Below are 12853 nucleotides of genomic sequence, written 5' to 3'. Positions count from 1 at the left end.
GCATTATACACACTTTTGTGTACATGCTTGTGCACACATTTATTAATGTGCACTTACATAAATGCATTGTATAAACGCATTTAATCCTCTTTTTTTAATGAGCAGAATAACCACACCAGTATAAATTTCACGTGGAGGCTGCGAAGCTGAGTCACGATTCTCCCACTGTGTTTGCTGCCATTATGGAGGCCCACTAGCATTTTTTTTGTGGGCAAACAACGACATTTGAGTGGCGAGTAGTAATGTTGTCATATTAAATTATAATAATTAAATAAATATCTATCAAATGTGTTAAAAAAAGAAAGTATAACATTTGTTTCCCAGTAGCTGACACTGTGATGGTCTGAGCTAAACTTTGATGAGCACTGCTGCTCCCTTATTGATCATAGCTGGACCAAGATAGTGATTAAAAGAATAGTTGGACATTTTCAAAAATACTCTGAAATGCTGCATTGGCAAGAGTTGGATGGGAAGATTGATGCCACATTTGTAATATTAAGCTATAGCCAGCAGCCAGTTAACTTAGCGCAGCATTAAGAATGGAAATCGACAGCCCAGTTGCCAAGAAAATGTTGGCATTGTACGTTTCTGCAAACCATGAATACAGTACATTTGTAGATTTCATATGTATCATGTCAACGTTTCTGATGTGACTTTGTCATGCGGAGAGGGAATGGACTCTGAGGCAAGGTGCTTGCCAAGCTGCAGACCAGTGTTTGAGACCAGCAAACAGCAAAACCAGTTGTTTTTAGCGAATCATTGCTGAGTTTCCAGCAGCTAATTGGCCTCTAAACATTGGTACTTTTTAGTCTCTTGTTTCTGTCTTTCCACCAAGAATAGTGCCACAAAAAGCAGATGTTCTTTAGCGAGACAAGGCTGTGTTGCCTGCCTAGATAGTACCATCAAAACCTGTAATATTTACTGAGACATTGATTTGTTTCCTGCCAGAATAGTGCTACAAAATGCATTTCTTTTTTTTTCTGAGACATCGCTGTATTTTCTGCTGAGATAGTGTCATGAAAAGTGGCTGTTTTTTGCTTCGAAATCACTGCATTCCCAGCAAGGATTGTGCCACGAGGATTTAAGCCACAACGTGATCTTTTCCGAATCATGACCAAGTGTTTTTTGTGTCTTAACCTAACTACACATTAACCACAGTGTTGTTAAAATGTCAAGTTTCAACGTATTGGTTACATAATAGTATAGAAATATATATAGTATAGTATAGAAATGTAATGTATTCATGTCTGGCAGGCATGCACAATGCCAACATTTTCAACACTTTGTTTTTTGGCAAGTGGCTGAAACAAGGAGGAAACGGCTATGTATATGTTTGCATACATGGTCAGTCATACCCAGTGCTTGGGGACCTCCACAACAGCAGCCAGAGTGTGTGTGTGTTACGTCACCTGAAAGCCCACCACAAATGAGAAGAATGGCATTCCAACTTTCTGTTGAATCCTCTCTTTTATCTTTCAGAACTGAGCCTGTAAAACAGGCTCAGTTTAACTGGAGTGTAATTAGACTTCACAGACAGTCCTGGAAGTTGACAGGAGGCACTGTGGGAATCCGCGATGGGCAGAGTGGGATTAAACATTTTAAACAGTATGTGACGTTCTCAAATTCCCGTTGCCATGGTCACTCCTGGCCTGTGATGGGTGGCCCGTCTCACCAGATTCTTCCTCATCGTCCACATCAAGCTGTTCATCTTTCTTCTTGATGTAGCGCTCATAGAGCACCATAATGACGCCCATCACCCAGGCCGACACGGTGCCAGCAGCAAAGATGACAAAGCCGATGAGGACAAAGAAAAGGTAGTCCCAGGAGCCCAGAGTCTGGTGACATAACGTCCGTAGCTGGATGCCCACCTCACCCATACGACGACCTTGCATGTCAGCAGGTGAGCCACACACCGTCTGGCCCTCATCTGTCACACAGAAACACATCAAAGAGAAATGATAAAGGATTAGTCATAGCTCCAAACAATACATCAACATATTTAGTAAGAAACTATAATGTAAAATGCACCACAGACAAAAGTGCTTTTCCCCCCTCTTCTCTCATACAGAAAGGTTTCAGTCATAAACAGGTCAGCTGTGCTGGAATGGCATTGTTCAGACTATAGAGCAGTGATACTCAAATTTTGGCCTGCCAGCCAAATCTGGCCCCCGATAGGGTGCTGGGTGGCCCTCCAAACCATTTTCTTATTCACAGTAAGAACAATGCAATACAGTAATTCACACTGGGAGTTGTTTTTGTAGTATTAGTGCAAAAGGTACACAAGGTACATGAGGTTAGAGTGCATCAAAATTGAGCTTGTTTATTAAAAGAAATTGCCAGTGGAGGATCGCCCGCATCCCTTGACAGAGGTCTTAACTAAGCCCCTAATGTCCTGAAATCCTTGAAACATCCTAAAATCCTCAAAACATCTGAAAATCCTTGAAACATCCTAAAATCCTTGAAATGTCCTAAAACCCCAGAAATGTCCCGAAATCCGTATATATGTAAACTAGAAGTGCAACTTGACTGGTGCGAGGAGGCATACAACTATGTGGCAGTAATTCTATTTTTAAAGCAGGATAACTACATACATATGTAAATTTGTTTTAAAGCTCCTGCCAAAATTCATATAAAATCTTAAGTTTTTATCTATAACATTTAATATTGATTACTGAATAAGCAACTACCAAAATCAGAGTGTGGAAACATGCCTAGTAATGGGTTAATAAAGTTATGTTGAAAAGGCTCACAGAGTGCTTTTTGATTCTGCATATGCTTTGTTTCCTGTACAAAACAAGAAGCTAGGGAGGGACTTGTCTAGATATTGATTGGTGTTCACAGTATCACAGTAGATTTTAATATTCAAAAACTCGGCCGATCTGCCTTATCAGGTCTCTCACAGAAATCTTTCATGTGAAATAACAGTTTTAACTTTGGAAAAGATAATGTGGTTATGTACGACCCAGCCAACCAGAGTAAGAAGCTAATCGAAAAAATTTATTTTCAGGGCCTTTAAAGTGCATTCAGCTGGTAATCTTCTTTGCAAGTATCAAGTGGCCTAACTTTACTTACATTAAGCAAACATATGCACAACTTTTGCATATAATTATCATAAATCTTTAACATCATTTTAAAGCATTCTTTGATGTTGTATAAGCCTTGACAAAATGCACAAGTAACATAGCAAGGAAAATATACATATGGCATTACACAGAGCAGCCTGTTAAATAATTCATTTAGTACTTTATATCGTTTTGCACAACATTTGTAAATGGAAAAAAAATGAGCTGAAGATATCCACGGCATATTCAGGCTCACACAGCTGAAAGACATAAATGCAGAACACTGCACCAACATAACAATGCCGCCTTCTTTATCAGAAAACTACAAGGCTTTAGGAGCTTCACGTGTAGTCTTGAGTTGGTGCAGCATTGAATTTAAAAAAACTCGGATGAATTATTCAAACTCCTGTCTCCCCCACAGGATTAGAAAGTGACTTGGGCCTTTGTGTCTGCCTGAAACCACAGATAATAAGGTTTCTCATCATCAGGCACTGGGTATGACTACGACTAAGACCTTGCTGAAATCCACAAATCCTAATAAAAATGTTGAGTTCCTTCTCTTTCAGAAAACTACAGTAGATGGATACAATTTTAAAAAGACCCATCAGTCAAATGTGCCACATGATGGATGTTGAGCTCTGCAGCAGCTGATGAGAAGCCTTTTTCAGAAAATAATCCTGAAGCCTGGTTGAGTCTTTTGTGAGCAGAAACACAGCACAACACAACAGAGTGCCATCTCCATGCGGCCACTGTTTTTAATTGGCTTCTGTTTTTTCAAAGCTTTTGTGCGAGGGGGGAGTCCCGCTGGGAGAGATCAAAAGACTTGGAAGTTTCTGCACAGGGAACAGTTTTCTGTAACCCTGTTTCTACACCAACAGCCTTAAAATATGCATCCTCATATTGCTGCCATTTTTGCTATGAAATGAATACAGTTTGCGCATATATGTAGACCTAATGAATACAGGAAAATCTGTAGGATCTGCATGAAGAAGTGCTGCTTTGACTCTTTGCACCCTGTGAGATATTTGGGGAAAATCACAAAACAATTGTGTAGTGCATTTTACATTTTACATGAATAATTCATTAATATTGTAATGCTTTTATAGGTATGTTGATGCTGTTTTTTCTCTCACCTTCTGAGATTTTAGTGTTAATGGTATAAATTAAGTCTCTTGGATTTCTTGTGTTATGCAATGACTGCAGAAGCACACAAACTCTCATTGCACGAAAAACATCCTTTTGATCAGCAAATATTTCATAATGAGCACAAGCAGCCCTCCAGTGACTTCTTGTCATGTTCCAAATGTGTCCATCTCGATTTATGTCGACCTGGATGTTAAGTAACATGGAAAACATGGATGTAATGTGGATGTAACATGGTTGTTAAGTAACATGACAAAACACCAGTATAATATTTTGTCATACCACTAAATTGTCATTGTTCAGGTTTGGTTATATTTGCATTCCTCTGTGGTCTACCACTTAAATGGCACTATTTGTACTAGCCATACTTTCCTATTTTAACCATTTAATTTTAGCAAACACCTTTTCATCCATTAGGTTCAGCTAAACATCTCAACTATTCATCAGTTGCTTTTTGCTTTTATTTTAACTGCTCCTTTCAGCAAACTCATCCATCACCTTCAGCTAAATGTTTCAGCAGTAGCATTAATGTTACGTCTTTTCCTTTTAGCTTGCTATTCTTACCATTTTGTCAATTTATTTCGATAGTTTCACCTGTCAGTTTTAGCTAACTATTTCATACATTTATCATTACTCAACTAATAATTTTAAACCATTTATGTAATATTTTTAGCTGTTTCACCTGTTTATCCTTTCTTAGCCTATCATTACATACATTTATCTAGCGTGCTCCAGGAATGAGTCTTAAAACCTGGAAATGAGTTAGCATTTTTGTACTCCCAGTTCCGTCATCTCAAAGTCAATGGTTTTTTTTTATATGTTTTTGTGTAGAAGCCTGAAATAAGCTCTGTGGTAAACACAAGCATAAGAGACTTTCACGTTTTGTTCTCTGACATAAAATACATCAGTTAATAACCCACTTGTGAGTTTTGAAGCTTTTATGTGTCTGGATGCTAACAAGCGGCTTAATGAGACTACAATAATACAATATGTCATCACACCAAACATGGCTTTACAGCCTTGTTGTGGTGGCGAGGTTAAATCATGTGACTGCGGTGTAGGTTGTTTATAGCCTAATGTTAGCTCTTTACTTCTGGTGATTACAATTACGCTTTAAAAATGATTAAAGCTGTGTTCATTTGTGAAGATCAAAATATAAGTATCATAAACATTTGTTTACCATGGAGCTTATTATTTGCAACAATCTAAAATCCAATGGAAAAATCCTATAGGCTTTTTGACAAGGGAACCAGGGCAAAGCTCATTTCCACATGGGCCTACAGAATAACATCATCCCTGGAAGACTTTCTCTGTTTATCCTGTCTTAGCTTTTTAATTTCAGCCATGTATCTTTTACTTTTAGCAACTGTTTCAGACAAACCATTTATCAAACACTTTCATCCAACTATTTTGCTTGTTTATCCATTCATTTTAGACTAATCATATGAACTGTTTATTCATTATTTTTGGATAATTATTTCAGTGTTGATCCTGCTTTAGCTGAATATTTCTGAATATTTAAACCATTACTTTTAGCTAACTATTTGCAACTTCTCTGCCAGCTTGCTAAATAGTTTTCATGCACCCTCTGTAGCAACACGTGGTGTTAAGGTGTCATAACTGACTCAGGCAGTACTGGTGGGAGGTGTGATTAGACAGAGGGTGAGACGGATCATGCCGTAGCTTTCAATCAAATTGCTTGATAAGTTAATTTCATGGGGTGACAGAAATGCACTTTTTCCTAATATTTTATTCATTCGGTGCATAAATCTCTCTTCTTATGCTCAGAGAAGCTCTTCTGTGGCTCACAGATCTGAAAACGAGCGTGCAGCTGAAGAACAGGAGGACAGTTAGCCTCTCTAAGCTCCATCTACTACAGAGAATTCAAAGCATACTCTGATCCCCTCAGAGGCTGCTGCTGTGCACTATTAACACAATATGCTATAACAAAAACACACATCCACGCATGCACACACATATGCACGCTCCCTCTTAACATATAAACATGCACAAACACCCTCCATGAGACTTTACTTCTATCTCTGTCCTTGCAGAGTCTGCTAATGTGTGTGTGCACACGTGTCCTTGTGTGTGCCTGACAGCTAGGAAGGAAACCCTTCTGGCTTCACCCCCCCCCACCCCCCCCCCCCCCCCAAAAGGACTGGCATCAAAGAAGAGGGCTTTTCCTCCCTCCTTCCCCCTTTCCACAGTGTGCTCTATTTCTAGACGTTCTCCTTATATAACAGCTGAACGAGTGCTAATCTAGCCAGGAAGGCGAGACAGAGGAGAATCTGTTGGTTCCTTCCTGAAGCTTTCTCTCTCTTTTGCTCACTCGGTTGCTATCGATGCGTCTCCCTAAACTGAGGAGACAAGCGAGCCGTGTTGCATGAACCAGGTGAGACCCAGACGAGAGTTAACAAGGCTTCGGAGACAAGAGCTCGCAGCTGAAACACAGTTGTCTCCAAGATGTTATCCTTCTGTCTCCCCCGCCCCCAGTAAAATTGTGCTATATCTGTGTTTTTGTGTCTAAACGCATGAGCGAGTGTGTATTTGTGAATTTCTGTGGGTGTATGACTTTGCTTTAGGAGACAAGGTTTAGGAGAGGATGAGGTATTGCCTGTGCTGTCTGCTTAAAAGAGATGGACAGACTGTGTGTATACAAAACAGAGGTAGAGACTGTAAGTCTCTGTGTGTCTGCGTTGTCCCTTGCTGGCAGCTGTCACTGGAAGAGGCTCCACTCCAAATTAAGCGAAACAAAAGCCAGTGAGCAGCAGGAAAATAGGACAGCTCTTGCAGGACTTGCTTTTGGACTCGGCCTAAACTGCACAGGGACCACGGTACACTATAGTCTGTGTGTGTTTGTCTGTGTGTGTGTGTGTGTGGGAGACAGGAGCAGGGGATGCCTTTTTAGTAAGCGTGACGAGTGTATTATAGCTATGGTGTTAGAATTATGCCTGGCTTCTTGCTCAGTAAGACACACTATAAATAGCAGCTGCCCTTTTGCATAGTGACACATCCACACCAGAGCATGAGCATAATAACTCAAAGTAAAAACGATTGTGGAATATGAGACACATCTATCAGCTTGACGGTAATAAAACAAAGAGGGGGGGGTCGATATCTGATGGTGCAACTGTGATCCATTAATCACATTGGCAGCACGGTATCCCAATAGCAGGATAAAATAGAGATTGATTCGTCATTTCAGGATATAAGATTCTTGTTTTCCCCCTAAACTGCATAGCTGAATTAATGAACACAGTCGCCAGAGGAGAAATCTAATGGCTTCCTGCCTCCGATCTCCTTTCACCCTCTTTGCTATTTGATAGTCTGGATGTTGTCACGCTCCACCGCTGTCACCTGCGTCTCATCCCACTGAAAGCTGAGAACTTTGCAGACTTTGCCAAACTGTGTGGCAGTTACATATGTGTATATATGTGGTACACACGCAACAACACATTTTGCAGGACACGCTGTATCTGCCACAGATAATGGAACTGTGGATGATTATGGCATGGCTTTATCTGTTACGTGATGTGAGGGAAATCCAGCAGTGAGGGCTCTGTGTGTGCTTAAAAAGGAGGCACTATTACTATTATTTTTTCTTGGTTTTTTTTTTTGGACCAAGGTATTTTTTAGCTCCTTATATCTTTACATTTTAATAGGACACCTTTTATAAATGGTTTATAGGGGCTTTATAAATGGCTAATACAAATTTAACAATGTTTCAGAAATCAGTAATCAACTATTAGTAACAACAATGTTAATGTTGGGTCACGAAAAATGACTCAGGCTGATGTTTTGTCATGCTGAAGGAGGATAGCGTAAAAACCAGTGTGGCTGCATCACCAACCGGGCGAGGGGTCAGGTTAGGTTTAGACATCAAAACTACTTTGTTTAGGTTAGCCTAAACAAAGTAGTTAAGTTATACCTAGCTTTGACTGGCATGAATGCGACTGGAAAGGAGGAAGTGTATCAATGCAAATAAAAGCAACCCCAACACATCCAGCTTTGAGTGGCACAAATACTTGTCAAATACCACTGCTTTGTTGGCAAACCTACACAACAAAATATGATGTGCTAGGTATCCCTCTGCATTGTATTTGGATGTCCACATGACATACATCACTACCTTAACATGCTATACATACAAGCACACTACACTGTTATTTAAATAACTTGATTGACCTTTAGAGTGACACGGTAAACCGAACAGTGGGCAACTGGGTGAAAGTCCGGAGTTTGTTTGACCCATACACCACCCCTCCAGCCTGCCCTGTGCGGACTTGCTCGCTCTATTGAATATGATAGCTGCTGGCACTGTTACAAACTGCCGGGCATGGTGCGCATCATACTGCCACGAATGGTGCCTCTGTGTCAATAACTGCTGATGATGTCTGATGCTGAAATCACAGACAAAACGCAGGTATATAGGCTTTTTAAACTATGTACATTTCTCTGAGTGTATAATAATAAGGATACAAATGGGTTTACTACAGAGTTGGAAGAATGCCTGGTGCATCTCACACATACGCTAAACAGTGCCTCTGGTGTCACTATATGCCAGGAACAGGGTTAAGGAAGCAGGTTAAATAATATGAAAAGAAGAATTACCACCCACCAATCCAGGAGTTGGTCTTATTAATGGCTCATAACCAAATGTATTTAGCCTAAGTAAATGATTAATCAACCATTTATAACATTATTAACATTGTGAACCCTTCATAAAGAGTGCATTATCAGAAAGTGGAAACATTCAATTTTATCTGCTTTTTATATTGTATGATTTCTCTATTATAACTATTTTTAAGTTGATCCTACTTATTCTTGGAAACAGATTGCTTTGACAAAATGAAAGCAAATCTAATCTTTCTGTTTACATTATATATAACTGATTAGTTTACTCACATTTAAGATGTATTTACTTAATTTTGTGAAGTTGTAGCAACTTAAAAATGACCTTAAAATTGAAATTATCTTGTTCTTTCTACGTGTTAACAACTTCAGTATTACAAGTTAGTCTGATTTAACTTGGTCATGACAAAGAGGATTTTGCCAATGATGAAGTCAGGAGATCTGCAAGTTCTGTTTTGTTAACAGATTTAAGATCATCAAATATGATTTACTAGTTTGCAGCCAGGAGAATACAGACATATAGTACGGTAAACTTCGTTTACTGAAGTTGCTAAAACTTAGAAAGGTTAATTTAATTAAGCTTGTCATTTTTAAGATGCAGCAACTTCAAAAAAAGAGTAAATATAACTACATTTTAAGTAAATTTAACTAATACATATGAAGTGAACCTAAATTAAGACTAATAAAATATTTAATTACATTTTTGAGGCAATCAGTTGCCTAGATTTTTTAAGTGAAGTCGATTTGTCATATTTTATAGTCTGTGGAAGGTGTTAGATAAATAGATTTTCATCTTTTCGAAAGATACAGGCAGATTATTGAGGGCAGCCACCAGTTAAAGGCCAATACTTTACGTAACCGGGTATTATCTAATAATTAATAACCGGAGCACAGCAGTCCTTATATGTGATTGGCTCTCTGGGTTCCCTCCACTCGGGAAAGAAGAGGAAAAGGTCATGTTGTGATTATGTCACCTCATATCACATTAGAATAAAAGAGAATGTATGATTAATAAAACCTTGGAACTTGAAGCCCTCCAGGTGAACCCACAAGCAAAGGTCCTCGTTGTCGCACTCGCAGCTCCACGGGTTCCCGCTGAGCCCCACGGAGCGCAGCGCGGGCAGCGCGATCAGGGAGGTGATGTTGAGCACCGTCAGGTTGTTCCGACTCACATCCAGCACCTGTAGGGCCGCGTTTTCCACAAAGGCGTCCTGGTGAATCTCCGAGAGCCCCGGATTGTCGGTCATCCTCAGCATCACCAGGCTCGCCAAGGGGCCAAACGTCCTGTCCTCGATCCGGATCAAGGTGTTGAAGGAGAGGTCCAGGTAGGCTAGCTTCCGTAGATTCCCAAACGTGGACTCGGATATCTCCGTGAGAGAATTGTTGCTGCAGTCCAGGTACACCAAATCGGAGAGGTAGTTGAGCGCGAGCGGCGGCAGCTCCACGATGCGATTGTTGGAGATGATGAGTTGCCGCGTGGCCAGCGGCAAGTTGACCGGGAAGGTGGTCAGGTGCTGCCCAGCACATTGAACCACCAGCTGGTCATCACATACACACCTGTCCGGGCAGCCCGAGGAGAGCACCGGGGATGTGTTCACCCCCGCGGTGAGGAGGAGCAGAACTATGAGCCGCAAGGGTTGCGCGTTTGGCTGCGGGGCAAGACGCATGACACCGCCGAGGGCTTCATCCACCCCGTTTGGAGAGAGTCAGGCGCGGTCACATTCTTCATTGATACATCCTCACCAAGTTGTTTGTCTCAGAAATGATTCCCACAGAGGTCAAACCTTACGCTCGCCCGTGGCAACCTCTTGCGCGTAATGTCTCAATTCATCCTGTCGTTGCTTCTGGATCCAGCGCGCGCCTACTGTCGGGAACTTCACAACCAAATGTCTTCATGCTGTTATTGAAGTTCATTGATTTATCGGGTTTCTTCCGTCATTCACAGCGTCCCCTCATGCTGCACTACCTGCAATGAACGGTCAGTTGTTCCTCTGCATGTTTGCCATGCTCTTGCTCTCTGAAACTGAATCCAAATGAGAGGGGCGCACTGAGCTGCGCGCGGGTGGGGTGGGGGGTGCGTTGTGGAGTGATCTCACGCTTTGGAGTGAGCTGGAGCGAGAGGAGAAGCTCTGGGCAGCAGACCAGATGGAAGTAAAATAAAATAAAATAAAATAGAAAAAAGCCAACAAAGTGTAATCCATGCATATGCGGATTAGTTTAGAACAATGGCGACTTAAAATGCTCCAGCTGCAGGCGCAGTGATCACCATCACATGCCTCAGGTGTGTGTTGTATGTATGTCGTCATCATCATCATCATCATCATTTATTCAATTTAAAGCATCGGAAAACACATTGAGGTTGAACCCTTAATTTCAGTATGTACTTATAATATTCAACTTAAAAGAAATAGCAAAGCAGAAGAATTCAAGGTGAATATATATGAAAACCAGATAAACAAACATACCTGAAAACATGACAATTACAAGCAGTTAGATTAGATATTAAACCTTGGAATTCAAGGTCAGCTTACGTGTATTCAAAATATTCAGGTCATATGAAGGCTGATCTTCTTCCCATAATTTCTTGTTTTCTTTGGTATTCTTGATATATATATATATATGCAATAATGATTGTTGGGTAGCATGTATGATAATATTGTCCAGTGTCAGGTCTTTATTTGATCATGTGACGATACCATTAATTGTAGCTATAGTTTGGACGCAAAATCTGTGAGTAGGGCCAATCATATTATTGTGCACTGGGGCCTGTTGGAACTACCTTATGCCACTGGCTGAGAGATAGTATAGGAGCTTTTGTAAAAGAGCTTTGTAAATAAATAGAAATAAATGCTGATCCCTCCTCACAGGCAGAGCAGGCAAGCCATTTTTTTTTGGTAAAATAGACAATGATGTTCCCCCCTAGCTATCACTAGTGATACACCTTAAGGCTGAGTGATAAACTACATTTAAAGATTGGAGAGTGGAACTGGATGCCCGGCCATGAATAACCTCCCCTAGTCTGATACATAATGTGTGAAACCTGCATAAGATAAGATTAAAATATGCATGTGTTAACATCTGTTTGTGGGCACGTATATGTGTTGGATATCAGCCTGTCTCATGCGTCTGTGTGTGTGTGTGTGTGTGTGTAGAGGTGGAACAAAAAGCAGGTGCACCTGACACCTGGAGGCATATGTGATCAGATCACATGGGTTTTTAGGCTTTGGAAACAAGAGAGTGAGGCGGTGATAACAATGTGCTGCGAGGGGGGGATCCCTATCAGCTTATCTACATCACTCAGACCTATATGTGCAGTGAGGCCTTTACAATAATGTCTGACATATCAGCCATAGGCAACCAGCCCCCCCAATTCAAAGCATACCCAGTATACAGCCAGCAGATGATGGGACGAGATGAGATGGGACAGGGTGGTCTCAGGCAGCAGTTGTTTTTCTCCTCTCTCCAGTCTCAGTATGAGTCCTGAGTCTATTCTTGGTTCTCTGTGTAGGTGTTGAAGTGCTGAATCAGACTCAGCATGATGGAGGAGGAGGAGGACAGATGTGCCGCTGACAGTCCGTGAAAGAAACTACCCTGAGTCCACAGTCAACAACCCACTGCACACTGACCATGCTCACACTCTATCCTCTCTCACACGCACATCCACAAAATGAAGTTGAGCCTCTTTTCTGTATGTGTTCACTAGTGTCAGAAATAGAGCGCCAGGCCTGTAGGCATGTATAACCTAATGCTTTTTCACACTTGCCATCCTGTGGACTGAACTAATCCACACAGCTGTTTTGTGTCCGGGGTATTCAGTGATTTTATGAGGACATCTAGTGACGGATACTTGGTAATGTTTTACACAGTGAGAAGCTTATATGCAATAATCTTCTTACATCCTTTCTTTTCTTGTGCATGGTTTGCAGCTTGGCTAGTAATTACCCAAGACCCATGCGTCAGAAGGACTATCCAGATTTATTTATCATTCTGCATATGAAACATTGAGTCATAGG

The 12853-nt window shown here is 40.9% G+C and overlaps 1 protein-coding gene across 1 annotated transcript; it reads right to left on the bottom strand.

The window, feature by feature from the left end:
* Nucleotides 1–1346: 1346 nt before the first annotated feature.
* Nucleotides 1347–10736, bottom strand: LOC121950899 (leucine-rich repeat-containing protein 52-like). The gene is made up of 2 exons (XM_042496985.1): nt 9859–10736; nt 1347–1927 (listed from the first exon to the last, which is right to left on the bottom strand). Exons 1-2 carry the CDS (start codon nt 10505–10507, stop codon nt 1599–1601), a joined length of 978 nt encoding a protein of 325 aa, XP_042352919.1. The 5' UTR covers nt 10508–10736; the 3' UTR covers nt 1347–1598.
* Between the last annotated feature and the right edge of the window lie 2117 nt (nt 10737–12853).

This window comes from Plectropomus leopardus, chromosome 12, assembly GCF_008729295.1.
Source record: "Plectropomus leopardus isolate mb chromosome 12, YSFRI_Pleo_2.0, whole genome shotgun sequence".
Lineage (NCBI taxonomy): Eukaryota > Metazoa > Chordata > Actinopteri > Perciformes > Serranidae > Plectropomus > Plectropomus leopardus.
This window is presented reverse-complemented; position numbering and strand designations above follow the sequence as displayed.

What these genes read in the sequence shown, in the direction of transcription:
- LOC121950899 (XM_042496985.1), bottom strand. Translation starts at nt 10,507, where the DNA reads ATGCGTCTTGCCCCGCAGCCAAACGCGCAACCCTTGCGGCTCATAGTT. An exon ending in GGAGGGCTTCAAGTTCCAAG is followed by an intron (nt 1,928 to 9,858) that starts GTTTTATTAATC and finishes TCTGTGTGACAG; the next exon opens with ATGAGGGCCAGACGGTGTGT.